This window comes from Ascaphus truei, chromosome 6 (assembly GCF_040206685.1).
Source record: "Ascaphus truei isolate aAscTru1 chromosome 6, aAscTru1.hap1, whole genome shotgun sequence".
NCBI lineage: Eukaryota > Metazoa > Chordata > Amphibia > Anura > Ascaphidae > Ascaphus > Ascaphus truei.
Window position 1 is genome coordinate 109499603 of NC_134488.1, and position 21382 is coordinate 109520984.

Below are 21382 nucleotides of genomic sequence, written 5' to 3' on the forward strand. Positions count from 1 at the left end.
AGAGAGGGTTGTGGTTTCTCAGAATCTTATTTAGGGTTCCTTCTTTACCAAAAAAAAAGGTTGGAAACCACTGTACTAATGTCAGCAGCTCTACAATTGTGAGTTGGAGTATTCTGCCTCTGCCCAGTGACAAATAGAAAAGAACAAGGATTATTAGAAACACTGCAGGGAACACGCATGGTCTTCCCTATGACTATTGGTAATTATCGAACAGAAGTCTGCTTGGTTTTTATGATGCAGTTAAATGCGCTCTATCTCCAAGGTGAACTAGTGGCAGTGACACCGGAAATGACACATCTAAGCACCTGCACAGCCTGGTTGCAGTATAAGCACAAGGAACATAGCATTTGTGTCTCTCTGACCGGACTAGTTTTAAGCCATTGAACAGAGAGGAATATGCTGAACAATTCCTTGTATTTGCTGCTGGTCTTGTATAAGGTTGCGTTGTGTCCTGCTCGTCTTTCTCTTATATTAGGTCGTATAGAGTTGCCTATCTTAATTATTATTCAGGTCATTATTACAACTATTGGAATGTCCTTTGCAGTTATTTCAGTGTCTAAAGGACCTTGCATGGTAGCAACTTATTTGGTATGCTATCGATACTATATAGAACAGCTACATTGGTGGTTTGGTGTGAAGTTTGGGTGTTATGCAATGTATAGAACTAGAAAAAATGGAAGCGCAGACAGAGAGGGGCTACATAATGTAGTACTGTATATTGTTAATAGGTTACGATTCACAAAGACCCTCACTAGCATTCCATGCAATAATATTGCTCATCAGAGGGATGATGGTATTTAAACTGGCATAGTCAATGGCTTTTAAAATGATATCATTCCCTGGTCCCCTTTGGACTGCAGCATTGGACATTTAAATTATTATATTATTGCACGGGTGGCCAGCCCCAGTCCTTCAAGGGTCACCAACAGGTCAGGTTTTAATGATATCCCTGATCCGACACAGGTGGCTCAATCAGTGGCGCAGTCACAATAACTCTGTGCCCGGGACATACTTGAAAACGAGCGGCAACGCTCAATGTATTACTTCCTGGTAAAACATTTTATAAATAAATTAGGAAGACTTGTTATGTTCCGAACAGCTTGCTGGTGAAGAATTCTTGTGTTCTCCAAACACCCATTCAGCGACCTTGTTGGATTTTGCATGAACGCAGCAGGACTGATTTATTAATCATGATTTGAACCTTGTAGCCACCACAGATTTGGGGTTTTGCCGCACAGAAAAAATAAATGATATTCTTGAGATTATAAACAACAATGTAATGTTGAATCAACACTTAACAAATGCTTGTATTATCCCAGTTGCCACCAGTATCTTTCTCTTATTAGTACCCAACTCCATTTTTTCTAGATAGGATTGGGTTTTTCTTCTTCTCGTGGTTCTTGTAACGGGAAATGTCTGAGCATTTTCCATCTCACTCCATGTCCTCACTCAGAAAAGTACACATTCATTTTGAAAATGAAATTTTCAGCCCCGGAACTCAGGTCTTGTTGATTTTATTTTAACTGGGGGGAAAATTGAATGAATTTCGAGCATATAACGATACTGCAAAGCTAGGGCGGACGGGGCAACATTGGAGCTGAAATGCTTTGAGACGTAGGTGTAGGGCGTATATGTCCCAGTTTTACTCCAAAGTTGCCTTGTTCCAGACCCCTCGGTGTCTTATGAATTGGCTTCCAAAGCTCTGTTTGTGTTTGGAAGGGGCTATACACAGAGCGATGAATACCAACTATAAGGCCATGTCAGCCACTGCTATAATGTGCTTAACTCTTTCATAGCCCCAGGGCCCCTGGCAACGAACGAGTTAAGAAGTGGGATTAGAACTTTGCGCGAGTGTCTAAATGTCTCTCCGATGTGGACGCGAGGTGGTGCAAAAATATTTCCAACGGGTCATGCAACCTTTATTTTACTACCCCCCAACCTACTGTAACTTCAGTCTAGTTGTTGCCTATTGCATTTCATTTTAAATGAGCCTCGTACATATTTAAAGGCCCGTAAAAAATAAGATGGAGAAGTGAAGCACAGTACGGTGGTATAAACATTACATGTAACCCGTTGCCGGCAGCTCTACCTTGGGTGGCTCACAGCAGGGAGTGGCAGGTTATATTACTGGGGATCCTAGAACCGCTAACTGGAGCATAAGGTTAGGAATCCTGCCGGGGCGGCATCCACTGAACATAAAGAAAGAAACAGCCAGAGAGAACAGATGCAAAGAAAAGTGTTTTTTTTTCTTTTGTGTACACATTATACAATGTGAGTTGTACATATTGAGAGAAAAAACGCCAGACACTAATTAACAATAAAAATATATAATAACATCCATACAGGAACACAAATTCAAATATTGTAACAATACCTTTGAGGCAAGAACAAGTTACACGCAGTACACATTGTAAAAAAGTTCTAGATTAGGACACAAAAAGGAGCAGGTGAGATGAGGAAGAGGGCGGGGCAGAGGCAGGGTGGGGCATAGGAAGGGGCGGGGCATAGGAAGGGGCGTGGCAGAGGAAGGGGAGGGGCAAGGCAGGATAGGGGAGGGGCAAGGCAGGGCAGGGGCAAGGGAGGGCAGTTATGGTTTTAGTTGAGAAATACATTTGGTAACATGGATAGGAGAAATCGTTTTAATTATTTCATCTAGATTTCCCATTTTTATTCAACCAAGCTAATGACTTAAAAATAAAAAGTCCCCACTGAGAGAATAGTTGGGGTTATAACTTTATTTCATGACGATTTGGCTAACTCATTTTTTTTTCATTTTTTTTTTTTACTTATTATTTAAATACTTTATACACCCATTTTTACTACTTACAAAGTCAGTTTGAGATCGGTTTTCTTATTCAAGACCTAAGTGTTTCAGATGAAATGTTGTCAACTCCGTTTTTGTTTGTTTTTCCTCCCACGCCAGCACCCAAAAAGCCAAAACCTTTACACCACGGTACAATGTCCCAAGTCACAAGGCTATTCTTTACCAGCTCGCAGCCTAGAAACCAAGCACTGGCAGTGTCCTGTGCCTCCCAATACTGACCATTACCAATACAAAATAATAATTAAAAAAAGAAAGAAAAGCACACCAAACATTTGCCACGTGGCCTTCAGTGGCAGAGGCCTGCCACACACTATCTATACACAACAGCGCAAATACACTTTAGTGGCAGGTTTCGAGAAGCATCCGAGGTGTAGCTACCAATGAGGGATACTATGACGTAGAGACAACCGTTTTGTGCAATGTAATGCTAATCTGGGATCTGGTTTATAAATAGGCTGGTTATGCCCCCAGAGAACAGATCGGAAGCAAATACTGAAAGATCGTGTGGTGGTGGCTGTAATGCAGGGGGGCCAACTCCAGTCCTCAAGGGCCACCAACAGGTCAGGTTTTCAGGATGTCCCTGCTTCAGCACAGGTGGCTCAATCAGTGACTCGGTCAAAGAACGAGCCACCTGTGCCGAAGCAGGGATATCCTGAAAACCTTACCTGTTGGTGGCCCTTGAGGACTGGATTTGCCCAGCCCTGCTGTAATGTGACTCAGTCAACAACCACCTTCCTTGTAGGGTTTTCTGAAAAGGGGTAACTAAAAGAAGGAAGTTCAAAGAAACCCAAGCGATTAATGATATGGTACCAAGTTTGGGATGAGCATCCAAAAAGCAGTCACACACAAAACAATTATTTTCACACCCTTTCTAATTTTATCGATGTTTCTGTCCCATACTGTATAGGACTTTTTTTTTTTTTTAATCCCTATTGAGAATTGAAATGGTGAAAAAAACCATAACCGGATATTTTCTTTTAGCTACTATTACTACAACTGGTCAGATTTGGGTCTTTAACCTATGTAAAGTGTATATAAATAGTGTCCCTCTTATCCTTGGATTGGAATAAGCATGCTTCCACATGTTACATGGGAACTCCACACACAGCTGATGTAGCACAGACACAATCATCTAGCATTGTTCTCAAGCATAGGAGAAAACTGCTTTTGGGAAACACACTCCTAATGCAGTTGTTCCCATGTCGACTGCCAAGGTCATTAGTTGCATCTTCAGCATGGTGGACTCATGGAACAAACATGCAGTATTAAAGATAACCAACAAGCGTAACTCACCAACCCCCTCCTATTCAAAGCGGATGTCTGCCCAAGAAATGGCAGAACAAGCATACATTTCAGCAATTTAGAGGCCGTGCTTGTAACCATAAGTCATGAAGGACCTGGACACTTCAGCTGTTGGGTCTCTGTAATGTCTCGTATTTGGATGTATACAGTTAGAGGTTTTCTTTACACCAGGGGTGTGCACCTCCAGTCCTTCAAGGGCCACCAACAAGTAAGGTTTTCAGGATATCCCTGCTTCAGCACAGGTGGCTCAATCTTCGACTGAGCCACTAATAGAGCTACCTGTGCTGAAGCAGGAATATCTTGAAAACCAGGCTTGTTGGTGGCCCTTGAGGACTGGAGTTGGCCTCCCCTGACCTACACTACGCTCTAGCCGGATCTAGAGGGGAACTGTACCTTAACTCTACAGGTTGTGATCTTTTCTCTGTTTATTGCCAGAACCTCTCAGTTCATCTGAGATACCCTCCAACCGACATTAAAAGGAATGCAAACATTTACCAAACATAAAAATAAATGAAAAGCCTTATTTCGTTTGATTTACTTTAACATTTTGCAATTCCCCAATTGAGTACAGAGCTCAACATGTTATGTTTTAATGCATTAAAATGAAAGAAGATTTGTATGATGCGCAATAAAGAACAAGAACAGATGCGCGTAATGCAGAAAAATGCCGGCCCATTACAGATTCAACGAAAGAACCGGACTTTGTAATCAGGACCTTAACTGGGAGGGTTTCCCTTCATTTCCATTTAACTGCCCTGACCACAATCCTATTCAGCCAATTCTATGACACACACACACACACACACACAACACACACAACACACACAACACACACAACACACACACACACACACACACACACACACAATGTCCTGTCAGTGCAGGGCTTTCAATCATACCACAATTTGAACAAACCAGAACAGATCCCACCTTTACTCCACACAAAATGCTCTTTTTTAGCTTGCAAAATCCGCAGGTTCAGCCCCGGACCTTACATGCTGGGGACAAACTTGGGCGTTAAATTACTTGCAGTATGCAAGCAACAATATGCACCGGGGGGGTGTATAAAGACAGTGGAGATATCAAGTGATTGTTGGCTGGAATTAAGGAGACAGGCCCTCAGAACTAAACTCAACGACATGTCTAATGGGTTCAGCGTAGAAAAGAATTTTAAAAATAAATACTTATTGAAATTCTAATTCCGTCCTTGATTAAACAGATAAAAGTATAGTGAGTATTTCAATAAGAACGCATATTTAAAAAGGTATTTGTTAATATAAACAACATTTGTTTTTTCACTGGAAACAAATATGTAAAAATACCACTTCAAGGGTGATTGAGTTTAAAAAAAGTCAGATGCACGTAGGCTGTGTGTCTGTGTACAACTCTAATGTTAGTCTGTTATAAGGAATGACAACCTGCAACAAAACTACAGTACACTTCTCCAGAACAAACCGGTCTGCTGAACCTCAGCACTGCACCAATTGTGAGATAAGAACCTGCAAGTCGCTGCACTGCGCCAATCGTGAGATAAGACTTGCAATTCACTGCACTGCGCCAATCGTGAGATAAGAGACCTGCAAGTCGCTGCACTGCGCCAATCGTGAGATAAGAGACCTGCAAGTCGCTGCACTGCGCCAATCGTGAGATAAGAGACCTGCAAGTCGCTGCACTGCGCCAATCGTGAGATAAGAGACCTGCAAGTCGCTGCACTGCGCCAATCGTGAGATAAGAGACCTGCAATTCGCTGCTCAGCAATGCTCCTGCAGTGAAGAGGCTGAGGCACATCTCATTGTCCCACTCTTTCAGCATTCCGAGATGTCACCTGGCGTGGTTAACGCTATCTCCCCATTGGCTGGTGCCTAATGACAGATGTTACTTCAATCTGCTTAACTTTTTCCGAAGCGCTACAAACAAAACTATTTTGCATAAGAGTAAGGATGTGATCAGTGTATAACCGCTACTTGTACAAGCCGACTGAAAAGCCCCCTTACACTCAACAGGCCTCCACATAGGATAACCCACGGACATTTACAGTTGTGTTAAAGAGGTCTCAGTGGCTTCCAGGACAATAAAGAATCTTCCATCAGCACATATCCAAATATAGCCATCTCTAGTATTGACAACACTGCGAATGATCGAATCAAGAATGACCTAAAACGCCAGTTCCTAAATAATAAAACATGGAGGTTTATGCTCTGTGCTTTGGTAGGTGTAGAGTAGTCAGTAATCCCATGTAAATGAACAAGAATTGATGCTTCACGCTTCGCCTAGCATGTCATGGTGAATAAGATCCATATCGTTTCAAATTGGCACGGTCGGAAAAACATTTACAATGTGAATACATGCTGCATTTCCTCTAAATACTGTTCCCCAATGGGCACCCATTGGAAAGCATATAAACAACGTAGAAAGGCAGGTTACAGAGTTTGCCTTCCATAAGCACCCAGAATGTAGCACATGGAGAATTTGTACTGGGGCCAACTCCTCCAGTCCTACAAGACATATGCATGAAGAGTTTCGGAGGCGTAGCTAGCTCAACAGTCTTTTTACAAACAGAGATTTACAGTATTTACATACTCAAGGGAAGGTAGCTGCTTAAAGTTGATCAATTGGATACAATTTCTGCATTCAAAGTAAAAACTCATTAAAATCTAAAGTGAATATATCAGGTATTCTTTACCTTTCTATGAACTTTCCTGCAATTAAATATTTGTGTAGCTTTTATGTGGTTTTTAGGCAGTGATAACTCTGTAGTTAAAAATAATAATAATAATTTGAGTTTTCATAATTGTCATATGTACAGGACCTCAACTCTCAACATTACCTAAGGGTTTGAACCTAATTTTTGTCCTGGTAATCAGCAATGTTTCTGCAACTGAGAAAAAAGGGCCAACACCTGCCCACTTCCATCAATGGTCCACCGGGAACAATGGAAGTCCTTGAACATTTGAAACAAGGTTTTGTGGGGGATAAAGGGGGATATGATAGTGAGAGTATACGGCAGAACCAGATGTTAACAGCCTGAGATAAATGTAATGAGCCTGTGTGCTTGTAGAGCAAATCTTCCAATATATCTATTCCAAATCCCATCTATTATGTATAGTCTAAACCGGGGTGGTCAACTCCAGTCATCAAGGGCCACCACCAGGTCAGGGTTTCAGGATATCCCTGCTTCAGCACAGGTGGCTCAATGAGTGCCACCTGTGCTGAAGCAGGTATATCCTTAACAGTGGCCGTGGAGGACTAGAGTTGGCCACTCCTGCTCTCAGTTGTAGAATTTGGGGGCTGCTCTGCAGTAGGTTCACTTGAGAAACTGGAGTTGGCCACTCCTGGTGTAAACATTTCACGCATTACACTTCTGCACATAGAAGTGTTCCAGAGTGCTTCATTGTACACATAACACATAACACATTGCTAAACTCAGTCAGATAACTTCCCATCAATGGCAGATAATGTTTCTAATACAATTTTATATTAAGGGTTCCAAAGACCATTGCAAACAAAAAGCTTGTAATTACTGACCAAATCTAAGCAAACGGCTCCCCAGCCACAACCCTTCCCCAATCCCAGAGCTTGTGGTCAGATGGTCTCTATTGGTATACTGTAGACGGGAACAGAACTACAACTCCCAGCATCTCATGCTGCTAAGAAAGTAAATCAGTGCAGAGATTCGTCTAACAGAACCAGTACCAAACTCTGGCCCACAGATCAGTGCTGGGACCACTGCGCTTTGTTATTCTCCTACGACAGTAAGAAAGCACTGGAAGACTTGTTTGTATTCTTGCAAAAAGCTGTAGTGATGCCATCGGTATGGTAAGGCACTGGTGCAGCCACTCAAGGAAGTCATGGATCCGAGGGAGCACGTCCCCACCAAACTCAATCACTGCACAGACACTATGTAATGGAGTATCCTTCTGCAAAAGGAGGGAAGAACTGGCATTTTTTATTTTGTGTCACTGTTGAGCCGTCTAGTGCAGACTACAGCCATTGTCTTCAGATCTCCTCTCCCCGTGTCCCGTTTATTACACATGGTGGATCCCCTGCAGTAAGATCTGCCGGTTAGAACTGCAATCACACCCCTTTTTAAGCGAGTATTTCATACATATTTGTAAGATTTGGTCTTCTGTAAGAGACCCCAGTCACCTGCATGTGTGACTAGATCAGGAACTCCCCTATCACACAGCAGGTTTTAGGAACAAGTACTCGTGTACACCTGCCAAGTACTTGTAACTGTAAGTAGGGGGCATTTGACAGCAGACAATCCAAGATGTAAAAGTTCCTATTAAGTACGTTTGGAAGGGCAATGAGACATCTCTTTATTGTCCAGAGATATGCAATTGGAATAGCAAACTTTTATAAGGGAAGTATTAGTATAGTACTCTCCCTTAGAACGAGGGGGACTTGTGATATGAGTGACATTGCTGATCCCAAAACCGTGTTTGCAAATACTACTGCCCCAGACTTTATAAACACATCGCTGCTGAATCCTGCCCTGCACTGATAGAGCATTGCATAGCAGGTCCTTCCAGAAGCAAAAGGGGGAAAACCACTAAAGAAACAGGATACCACTACAAAGGCCTCAGTGAAATTAAACAAGACAGATATGTTCTTAGCCTCAACAATAACAACCCGCAACTCTACAAGGTTAATATTCACCGTCTTTTATCCCATGTTACAAACAAGACTTGCCCTCCCTTTGTGTGGGCTGTGCTGCATTCCATCCACGTTCTATTCTGCTCCCTTCACGGAGGCTCAATGACAAATTTTAGTTTATTCTTAGGGGGCTATGGCACGTCTGCATAATTGACAGTATATAATTAAGATTTAATCTTGAGCAGGGCAGACCAGGAAAAACGTGTTCCCAAAAAGGCAGTTTAATTAACTTGTAAAAAGGGTAGCCACCAAGTGCCCATGTATAAAAAGTGCCCTGCCCTACCTCTGTAATTAAAGGTGCAGTCCCACTTAGCACAGTACCTACTGGAGTTACAATAAATTAAGAAGCACTCGGCAGTCACAGCAAAGTCTAGCATTTTGTTCAGATGTTTAAAATCCGGGCCCCTAAAAGGTCAGTCCTGGTGCCTATGCTGAGGTGCAGGGCTGATTGACCAGTCAGTAACCACTGCGGGCAGCAACAGCGCAACCTATGCTGCTTTGAAAGCGGGAAAGCGGGATAGGGAGCGCCATAACCGGCCACAGCAGTGACTGACAGGTGAGTCAGGGGATTTTTGTGCAGCTAACTTGTCGCAGGAGGGAGGATAGTGTGAGTCTGTCAAGTGTGTGCGAGTCTGTCAGTGAGCGAGTGAGTCTCTGACTCCTAAAATTTTTGTCCGACTCCTACATTTTTACCCACCCCTGTTTTGTGTGTCTGTGTGTGTGTGCGCGTGTTGGGGTCGACCAGGAGAGACTGTACCTTTAATACAACAGAGTGGCTGTGCACCAGTATATATTGTGCTAATGCAAACATTGTATAAAGTTGCCATTTATTTAAAAAGGAATCTGCCAAAATGCGTGAGCTGTGACCAGATGAAAGTCATGTTGCATCTCTTCAACTAGGGACGGGTCAGCAATAAATCAAGTGCAGGTTTCGCCAGAACTATACAGGGTTGGCAGCCGCCAACAGAACTAGGGGATGGTACCAAGCTCTCCATTACATACCCGTCAATAAACAGAACTTGGATGGACAACCAAACACTTGATCCACAAGTAGGACACTTGTTTTTTGGTTTCAATGCTTTCCAAGGGATAAAGCCACAAAGGAACTGGTTAAGCCCATCAGCTCTGAATGGTTTTAATAGTGTTAAAGCATATCAGATAAGGTCATTATATTTTGCTAATCCTTAATGTGTATGGTACTGGCCTTTTGATAATGACGCTATGTGGGGGATAGTGACCAAAGGAGGTATTTAATGCCTGGGGACCACAAGGATCACTCATCAGCACAGAGGAGTTTACATTTCTGAGCTACAAGTGGGGAAATTGCCAATTTCTTTTGCCAATAACAATTGCAGTGAGAACTGGTGTTTACTTCTGAAGGTATTTCTGGTGCGTCATCAGAACACATACTGGCGTTGAAAGCACTCAGCCACGTAACACGTTACTTGCAATTTTATTTATTTTTTTAACACTTGTCAAAATTTTAAAGAAATGTTCAATTAATTTAGCACCGAAAGTGAAACTCCAAAAAAAAAAAAAAAAAAAAAGCATAGCAACAATTTGCACGGAATCTACAATGCCCACTGCGTTTCTACTACCCGGGGGAGGAATGCTGCAGATATCGCAAAGCTGCAGTTATAGAAGGGTACGCTTTAAAACCGTTTAAAATAACAAAATAATAATAAAAAAAAACAACATGAAGGCCATTTATTAGCGACCGTGAAAACACTATTTCACATCAATATTTCTCCAAGAGGAAAACAAACTACAGGATGATTTCACTGGGAAGTTTGCTGACGCAGGTGACTGAGAAACACAAAAAATAAAAGGCAATTTTGACAAAAGAAACACTTTTTTTTTCATGATGGAATAAGTGTACCTTGCACCTTTCAAATCTCAAACACGCGCCTCCCTCTTCTAGTCCTTTAAACTGGGGGTCGTTTAAATCGTAGGGCGCTGTAACTACATCACTTTCAGTCGGAAACAGGCAGCAGAAAGGTTAGAATCGCAAACAGATTGGATGTTACATGGAGCAGGGGGCGCGGCCAACTCCACTCCACATGGGACACCACACTGGTCAGGTGTTCAGGATATGCCCTGCTTCAGCACAGGTGGCTCAACTGATTGAGTCACCTGTGCTGAAGCAGGGAGATCCTGAAAAAAACTGAGCAGTTGGTGGCCCTTGAGGACTGGAGTTACCCACCCCTGTAATAGGGGAAAAAATAGACATGCGCAAATGAGAGTACCAGTATTACTTTTGCTAGCTTGGGTTGTTATCTTTCAAGGAATATCCAATCAAAACTTAGCAATGAAAAATGGGGGGGGAAATAGAAGGAAACGAGTCCTCACTTAAGGATAACCTCATTGTTGTTTTGTATTTTTTTTTCTGTTCTAGTTTTTTTTTTCTGAGCAAAATACTAATCCAAGTTCAGTTTAACTGAACACCTCACATCTAGGCAACATTATCATCATCATTATCAATTAGATATAGTCAAATACAATATTGTACATAGATTATTTTTTTTCCTCCTATACAATATATACAGTAAGTTTAAAAAAAAAAAAAAAAAACAGAAAAAAAAAAAAAATAACACATTTCATCTCCCCGATAAATTCTTCCTCTCGACATACTGCAAAATAGGGTTTTTAAACTTTCATCTAAGCACAAGAATAATAATAATTAAAAAAAAAAAAAGAGATACACTTACTATGCAGTAACGCTTAAATAATGTTAAAACGATGACTTAAAAAAATATCTAGCATTTTTTTTGTTTTGTTTTTTTTCTCTCTATGTTTTAGGGAGCAGACTTCCCTCCCCGCACCCCAGGAAGAAATACACGTGATACAGATCTTGACTCCATATTGGAAAAGCAGAATATTTGCATCTTTCTGTTTGTAACGACATCAAGGAAAATAAAATATAATGCAAGGGAGCACTAACGGGGACGGGGACGTTTTTAGGGCAAAAAACACAACCGTAGAGGGTAGGAGAAGAGCAAATCACCCATTGGCAAAGCGGTGCCAATGGAAGCGCCAACAACGCCTTGTACCCCAAAGTGCTGTGTGTGGTTGCAAAAGGGTTAAATCCACAATGTAGCAACACACAGAGCAAATGCCCGTACATTAGCAAAGGGGTGAAAGCCTTTTCTGAGCTTTCTGTCAACCTGTAGGGAACATACAATGATCTCCGTTAAAAAAAAGCGCTCTCTTTGATATTGGATTAACAAAGCTTTATAACGCAGTGTATTGGCGAGAGGCTGTGCAGTGTCGTTTTCAACCCAGCCCAAACTGATAATCTGAAGCCCGAGATGTATCAGGGGATAAGGATGGTACCTGTTTACAGACTGTGAGTGCACCCTAATCTAGGACCTCTTTGGAAAGCATAGCTGCAGGTGTCCAAGCATTATCCTGCTCTCTACTCCTGAAATAAAGCAGAACAGATGGAACAGACAGGGCATTGTGGTCAGAACACTACCCTCTAGCATTGGCTCCAATCACTGTCAACAGGTGTCATCCTGGTCATGTCACTTAGTCTTTCTGCGCCACAGTGTTGCCACATGTTGTAATATTAATCAAAACATAGCAACGGACTGTCCTGTGTGTCATGCAGAGCAGCGAATCAGAAATGTGATGCGAAACTACCCAGAGGTGGCTGCACTTTTCTATTAGTAAAACGAGTGCTTTTTGGATAAAATGTTGCTGGTTCGTTAAAGTCAATTAGCCTTTGTTAAACGCCAGAGGGGCAGCAATGCATGGCTTTGTCATGCACTGCTGCCCCCCCCCCTAGCAACTATGGGGATGAAACATACATGTAAATAAACAAATCAGACACAAAACCAACATGCTGAGATGTGATGTAAAAGTTTATCTGGGTGTGGAAAGAATATCATCAACAATTTGCCAAGAAGGCATCATTTAGTGTGTCCCAACTGCAGTTTGCAGTGAAATATAAGCAGCTTATTTCTTTTTTTTCTGATCTACATACCAAAGCTCTGGAAAGATTTGTTAATCCAAAATCTCAATGCCCACCACCCCACACCAACAGCGATTCTGGCTCTTCCACACACACACAACACATACACGCACGCTTCCCAATAAATAATGAGTGGCAAAAAGGTCACTCTGCCTGCTCCTGTCAGACTATGTCAGTCAGTGGAAGCGGATCGGAGCCAAAGGGCCGAGTCGATAATCCTCCTTACGGCACGGGCGGGATGGCATGAGGAGCGGAGAAAGAAAATAAAAACAACGTACGGTTAGCTAAAAACCTCCTCCTGAAGGACAGAAGGGTAAAGAACAGAGGAAGAAGATAGAAGTCAAGAGAAAGAGAGAACCACCTTGACCCAAAGAAGCTTCACCATCCAAAGGCCTAGGAGAGGCCCGCAAGACTTACATCATCCCTTCCCATCATAGCTCATTGCCTCAGCCAATTGCCATAGCAACCACATAAGTCCAGGATAAAGGGCTTTGTATTTTCTGCATGGCATGTCTCTCCCCCATCTTTTGAATCAGTTGTTTTGTTTTAGGTTTTGATTTCCCGTTATCTCTCGTTTCTGTTTTTTTGTTCATTGTATTCATCGTCATCTGTTAGGTCACGCGCACTTGCTCTGCGCCTGCGTGAGCAGGTCAATGAAGGAGTCGAAGAGTTTTTCAAGCCATGGCTGGTTCCTCATACACTGCTGGACAACCTCCTCCTGCCCCAAGTCGTCACTCTGCTCTTCTATTGTGTTGGTCTGTGGAAGGAGATGGGAAGGAGGACAGTTTTTAGCTGCAGACATAGTCATTGGTCAACGTAGACCTTCAAGAACATTGAAAGTTTCAGAGGCTGCTAACTTGTCGATCCCCAGGTAGCATCAGACTGAAATCTGGGACTTTTCATGAACCTGAGGTGCAGAAGTGTTTACCAACATCATGAGATACTATGTTCTGCTAACAATTAGGATTGTTCTGTGTAGAGCAAAAACAGCTAGACAGATTGACACCAAATGTCTTCAAATGTCTTTTTGTAAATTAAATTGAGTTAGTATTGATGTGATCGGGACTTTTTTAAAATTAAATAGAAATGTACATCAATGGCCTCGGCTACAAAGTCTGGAAATATAGAGTTTGGGTTACCGACTGAAAACCCTACCCCTCCCCGATTCACTGTGCGGAGTCCCAGACTGCCAGCTGTCAGGCCTGACCCCGTAAGCTTATAACATTGGAGACAAAATCTAGGTCGCCCCATCATTATGGCTGCACAATATAATGTAGGTGGCACTAAAGAAAAATGGCAACCTCTGTAAAACAGAGCGGAAAGCACAGGCATGCAAGAGGTTTGGCCTTTAAATGATTCCTTCACTGCGGGAAGCAGGGCTCTCCCTTTACTGAAGAGGTTAAGTGTCATCTCAGCTTTTCTATCCTGCAGCTGACCAGCACATACCCAATCTCACCTTCATGTTCCTTTAAAGATTCTCACAATGGCCATAGGCAGAATGTAACATTCTATTCTGGCGATGAAGCTCTCCAGAGGATTTATAATCAGTTCCTCAACATGGCACATATACAGTATGATCCAAGTACCCACATCCATAATGTATGAATGAGCCTAAACTCTAATCTCTAGTCCAGGAGTGGCCAACTCCAGTCCTCAAGGGCCACTAACAGGTTAGGTATTGGGGATATCCCTGCTTCAGCACAGGTGGCACAAGCCACTGTGCTGAAGCAGGGATATCCCCAATACCTGACTCCACCTTGTCCACCTGACTCAAGTTCTCAAGGGCCACCAACAGGTCAGGTTTTAAGAATATCCCTGCTTCAACGACTGAGCCACCTATGCTGAAACAGGGATACCCTGAAAACCGGACCTGTTGGTGGCCCTTGAGGACAGGAGTTGCCCCCCCCCTGCACTAGTCTGCTCAGTGCGGTGTGTTGCACTCACCTCTTGCTTGCAGCGTAGGAAGGTGTGATATTTGTAGTGATGCAAGGAATGGTACAGCGAGTAAAAAAACGACTTCTCAGCATCCACCTTAAATGCCTATAGAACAGCAATAAAAAAAAAGGTGAAAGCTGGATTATATCACACAAACGTCATTACTATCTGCACACATCATCAATGTGAGAAAAATGTCATATCTTGAGTGGATTCTTCTTGGACGCCCACAGCAGATACGAGTCCCATTAAGTCGGGCTATGATCTTAATGCAAACATGGCTATATTCAGTAAAAGATGCTGCTCCTTCTGGAAAGCACTGTACAGACAGCTCACTCCCAAGCACTGGTACGATATGGTCCAGCGCAGTAAGGTGCCCTTTGCAATAGCACCCCTTAGTAAATATGGCCCATATTGTACAAACGGATATATGGAGAATACTCATCTATGAAAAAGGATACGAAAGACAAAAAAATCCATGGCGCATAACCTGATGTCTGCGAACAACATATAAAATTATAATGAGACCAAGATCTTCAAAACCAGAACATTAGAATAAAAAAATAAAAAAAGAACAATTTATTAAAATAAACATAATAAAATACATGTACCAGGCACCTGAATCTTCGTGCACATTCAAAATTGATTTTTGTCAATTCAAATGTTCTGGTTTTGAAGATCTTGGTCTCAGTATAATTTTATATACCGTTGACAGACATCAGTTTGCACAAGGGGGACTGGGACCTTCTCCTATCTCCGGCTGCAAATCTGAAAGTCTTTCATTGCATACCCCACTGCTTACATTTTTAGGTATATGCCACAGGGAATCACTGTTTATTTAAAGCTGCAGTTCAGTCAATATCCTGCATGTGTGTTTTTTTTTTAATAAATCAGTTCTGTAGTAAGAAAAAATACTTTTAGCATTTTCTGTTTTTAAAAAAACAAATTTGAAAGACCAATTTTCTTGTATTCTATTTGAACAGCCATTTGCTAAGGCACTGCCCCTTCATGTCCTGTCACAAGCCCTGGCACACCCCTTTGTCAGCCCTGCCCTCCCTCTAGCACATGTCAGTGCAGGAGTGCTCATGAATATTCATGAGCTTCCACTGAGAGACAGAAGCAGAAGAAAAAACAGATCCCTTCACTAATGATGTCACCAAATTTCGCCTATCAACACATGGAGAACGAATTGACCTGCAGCTATACCGTTCTTTAGGTAATTAGAGATTGCACACATGAAAATATTGAAGTAAAAAAATAAATAAAAAAATAAAAAAAAGACTGAACTGCAGCTTTAAGCGGCACTATACATTAGCGCCCCTACCACTTTATCATGAAACAGGAAAAAACTGCAATACATTTTTTTTTTAAGACGTTAAGTATTGAGATATGGATTTAAATCGAATGCAGTCATTTTCCAGCACTTACAAATGTCCAAGAAGTAGTTGCGATTGTAAGCGCATTAAATTGTTAAAATAAACTAGAAACAAGGGGAGGAAAGTGGGCGGCAGGAAGGAAGCACCATGTAAGAAGTAGAAGGTGTGAAGTCCAGACACTTGTCCGGTTCGGATGACAGAAATGACGAGGGTCTGTCCATATGCAACAATAGGGTTATATTCTTCAATTGCCAACGCATACGGAGGATTTCCCCTATCTTTTAATAATGAAAAGTACCATTATTGTAATGGAAATAAATACACAGAAACCAGCCAGAGTGATGTGTCATTTAAAGACCTTATTAACTAACGGGGAATAGATTTGTAAATAAGTTATGTTGAGCTCCAACATTAATTAAGATGTTGTCAGTCTATGACCGTATGGATAAGAGTGTTAAAGTTGCTGAATTTCATCATCATGTGAATGCAATTCCACAAACTAACAACATGAGGCAGCAATCTGTAGCACTAACAGGTAACATCAACAATGAATGCTTTTAACAAGCCTATTTATGCTGGCCACAGTTATTCTTTCCTGTCCTTTTAATACTGTAGCTCTCCACGTCTGTTTGTATTTTTAATGTTTTGGGGGGAGTGCAGAAAAATCAACAAAAAGAATGCAAGAACAAGTGTGTGGTTTCCCTGTGTTTGTAGACAAACAATGAATTCATTATAAGATGAACTTATCTCTCTGGTGTTGGTGTTGCTTTAAACACAGGGGTGGCCAACTTGTGTCATGAAGGGCCAACCACAGGCCAGGTATTAGGGTATTCCCGACAACCTGACCTGTTGGTGGCCCTTGATGACTGGAGTTGGCCAACCCTGCTTAAACACCAATTCAATGTTTTCTTTATAATTGTCAATTAACTTATTAGTGTTGCTCCACTAATTTCCCGCTGCCCAACCCCCAATACATTGAGGACTTCTATATCACTCTTATGCTGAGCTCCCTGACATTGGGCAAATGTCAGGAGGGGGATATAGAAGTAACTTGTGATAGATCTGTAGAACAATGCAGCGTGCTAAACTTTATCACAAGCCTTGCATTTCCACAATAAGATGGTCACTGGCAGAACCAAAGACTGTGGGTAAGTCAATATTTGTTCAGACAAACAGAATTTTTCTAAAACCTCCAATGCCCAACATGTCACGTTAGGATGAGCGGTATTGTGTGTGTTATTGGGATGGCTTGTGGCAAGAGAAGCTTTAGCTACTGAGAAGTCTACTGATGGAGACCCAATACAAGTCATCACTTCATAGGACTTCTCATAATAAGCACACAAAGAAATGTTCCTTGGATTTTCCCTGCAAACCTCATTGGTTGCAAAGCAGCATCCTACTGTACCTGTGGTTTGGATACATTCTTTTTTAACTTGTTGAGTGTTTTGCGGTTGTAGGGTTCCCCTCCGAGCTTTATTTTGATGGTACAGTCTCCCGGATCACTATTAAGCTGTGGGAACGAGTGAAGTGCCTCCTACAGGGGTAGCAAAACAGAACAGTCTGAAAGAACACATCCTCCAAAGGACCACAATCCCCATTTCCATTATAGTTCTTTCTTACTGTGCTCTGCTCTGGGTTTTCTCCTTCAACTCAAGGTACAACATTGCCCAAATATCTCAGCCCTCCCCTGTGCTCTACGCAGGGAGGTGTCCTTCTAATGTCTCCATGACCATTGAAATCTCCTCCTCTCCCTCTCGCTTATCAATATACGTCACGTTGCCGCTCTCCCCATCAACACTTCTCAAGCAGAAACAACTAAGCATTACAGTTTAACTTTTACCTAAGAGCTACAAAGCATTATCTAAAAAACATATATAATATGACAAAAAAAGCTTTTTAAATGAGAATACCATGTGTCCCTGTTGTTATGGAATGCAGATTGGGGACGGAGTAGCTGATCCAATAAACTCTGAAACGGCCAGTGATACTTTACTTTGAGAGATACTTTACTTCCCAATGAAGACTAAGCAGGGACAACACGCTGGCTACACCGCATAATAATTGGGATCTATTTTGCAACCAATAACTGTGGCTGGAAAGGTTATACTTTGTATGTCATATATTACACCACGTCGACCACATGCCCTTTGTTCCAGGGATCCGTAAGCACCCATCCTTAATGTTCGCTTTCATATCATGTATCATGTACAGAATGACAATCGACACATTGTAAAGTCAGGTCCCAAAGTGTCTTGAGGCAAACCCAGGAACATATCATGTAATCAGTGCTGCCACGGGTGTCTCGCAGGGGAGGGAGGATAGGTCCTACATGGTCTGTCTGATCCCTACCTGGATGGAAGTGCTCAGAGAGATCTTTTTCTGCACTTTCTTCTTGTGTTCATTTACAATGCCGTCAATCTTTCTCATGGGTGGAAGGTATAGTTCGTCTGCGCAGCCAGAAAAGTGGAGGAGAGAGAGGAATATTGAGAGTAATTAGAAGCTGGCCTTGGGACAGTGTAACAGTACATAGCAAACAGATTTATTGGGGACACACTATGTCGATTGGCCAGGAACACCAAGTAATGAAGATCACGCCTTGTACATTGTATAGACGGTGGACAGTGAACTAATGCCGGTTACATGTTTAAGGAATTACATGGGGATAATGAATGCATTTCTTACCCAAATCTGACACCTATCAGCATTTGTAAATATCGTATTAGTTTTCAGTACTGTATGTGAACATGGTGAGCGGAGACTTGGGGTTTCATTTCCTCTGGCTGCTCCCTTTTATCTGTCACTGTGTGTTCAGCAAGTTCTTGAACAGCCAGAGCCCTCTCCCCTATCTTTATTGGGCAAGGAAAACACTTGATTGACAAACACTTTCCCATTCAGAGACCCTTGAAAAATGACATTTGCCAATCATTTCCCAAAAAATGAAAAATAGCTAGATCTATGCTATTAGCAATGTCAAGGAGGGGATATGATGCTATATACAAATATATTCGGGGACAATACAAGGAACTACTCATCCCAAGGACAGTACAAAGGACACAGGGTCATACCTTAAGGTTCGAGGAAAAGAGATATCACCAGCAACAAAGGAAAGGGTTTGTTTACAGTAAGGGCAGTTAAAATGTGGAATTCATTACCCATGGAGGCTGTGATGGTAGATGCAATAGATACAGGCATACCCCGCATTAACGTACGCAATGGGACCTGAGCATGTATGTAAAGCGAAAATGTACTTAACGTGAAGCACTACCTTTTTCCCACTTATCGATGCATGTACTGTACTGCAGTCGTCCTATACGTGCATAACTGATGTAAATAACGCATTTGTAACAGGCTCTATAGTCTCCCCGCTTGCGCACAACTTCGGTACAGGTAGGGAGCCGGTATTGCTTTTCAGGACGTGCTGACAGGCGCATGCGTGAGCTGCCGTTTGCCTATTGAGCGATATGCCCTTACTCGTGAGTGTACTTAAAGTGAGTGTCCTTAAACCGGGGTATGCCTGTATCTTCAAAAAAAATGTTTGACATATTTTTAGAAAGGAAAGGTATACAGGGATATAACAAATAAGTACATTTGGGAAGGATGAAGATCCAGGGGGTGATCTGATTGCCAATATTTGGCGTCAGGAAGGAATTATTTTCCCCTTATGAGAGATCATTGGATGATATTTCACTGGGGTTTTCTGTTTGCCTTACTATTGGGGTTGCCAGGTGTCCGGTTTTCAATCGGACTGGCCGGTATTTCTGCTGTGTGTCTGGTATAAAATTGGGGGGAATTGGTTGCGGCAAGCGCGAGGGCGGCGGTGACTAGTGTGAGGGTGGCAAGCGCAGAGTGCGACTGGAAGCACTGGTGCTAAGAGGGCAGGCCGCGGATGGTGGCTGGGAGCAGTCAGGAGGACTCATGTGCTGTCTGAGTGGAGGACAAGATGACCAATCAGAGGACGGCGGGGACAGAGCCCACACCCCGGCGGCCCAGAGACAGGTTCTGGTGCTGTCTGCGGCCTGCCAGGAGATAAGGTAAAGACAAAATACAATTTGGGCTGAGATGATGATATTGGGGGGGGGGGGGGGTAGGGGAATAAGATGATGATGAGGGGAATAAGATGATGATGATATGGGGGAATAAGAGGATGATGAATGGAGTGGTAAATGAGATGATGATGAGGAGGGGGGACTTTGATGATGACGATGATGGGGGAGATGAAATGATGATGATGGGAGTGGGAAATGAGATGATGATGATGATGATGGGGGGGGGGAAATGAGATGATGATGATGAGGGGGGACTATGATGATGATGATGGGGGGAAGATGAGTTGATGATGATTCTGAGGATGGCGCACTCTCCACAGACACCATGCCACCGACTTTTCTCTAGCGCTTCGTACCTTTCACCATTGTGTCCAGTAGTTTTGGATTAGATACCTGGCAACCCTACTTACTTTAGATCAAAATACTGTAGATATAAAAATGGGATGTGTATCGGCCATCTAAATATATAAATCTAACATTGGTTGAACTTGGTGGACATGTCGTTTTTCAACCTCACCTACTATGTAACTAAGTATATAAAGCAAATTTGGGATTGAAGGTGTATGACTGGTCTCTACTTCCACTGCAGCTACTGGAGTTAGGTCAATTGTAATGGAGCATAAGACCAGGGCATGGACACCCCTACTGAAGTTCCCTGTGCAAGGAGTGGGGTACAGAATAAATGTAATTTATTCATATTACCCTCTATTGTTCGCTTTGTATATATTAAAAGAACACGTAATACGGTTTTAAACATTGCACTTTGCCGAGTACCGTCACTATTGACAGGTTCGACTCGGAGGATTCTGGGTCCGCTCGCACTGACCTTTGGTCCTCTTCAACACAGCGTTTTGTTTTCTTTTTACAATCAAGTGTTATCTATGATTCTGGATTGCAAGGAAGAGCTTTTCTCTGACATTTGGATGCTCACCACTAGTGTCTTCCAATGCCTGTATCATATCTGGATCCAGTGCTGTGCTAACCAGCATCTCTATGTAGCTCCGGTACATCTCCTTCATGGCTCTTGTATTCAAAACACGGCCCACAGGAACTCGTTCTGAAAAATGACAGACACGTGACACAAAGGCTACAGCCGAGTATATAAGAAGCACAGTTTTTCTATACAGCACTTATCCTTCGACCCCTAAACATGGTGCAAACTACGTTTCTACCAATGACAATTCTTATCCACTTTCATACAAGTGGCCAAGTATGCATCAATATGCATAGTCCCTTGAAACAAGTCATTTGAACCCTTAGTATGCTCTGT

The 21382-nt window shown here is 42.4% G+C and overlaps 1 protein-coding gene across 2 annotated transcripts in view; it reads right to left on the bottom strand.

The window, feature by feature from the left end:
- Window positions 1–2227: 2227 nt before the first annotated feature.
- The window catches only part of PRR12 (proline rich 12), a 70017-nt gene continuing 50862 nt past the window's right edge, over window positions 2228–21382 (bottom strand). For both annotated transcript variants that reach the window (XM_075605749.1, XM_075605748.1), the window contains exons 10-14: window positions 21044–21169; window positions 18416–18513; window positions 17472–17600; window positions 14700–14795; window positions 2228–13512 (exon numbers count right to left, since the gene is read on the bottom strand). In XM_075605749.1, coding sequence (XP_075461864.1) covers window positions 13372–13512; window positions 14700–14795; window positions 17472–17600; window positions 18416–18513; window positions 21044–21169 — 590 coding nt within the window. In that variant the 3' untranslated portion in view covers window positions 2228–13371. The remainder of the gene's footprint in view (window positions 13513–14699; window positions 14796–17471; window positions 17601–18415; window positions 18514–21043; window positions 21170–21382) is intronic.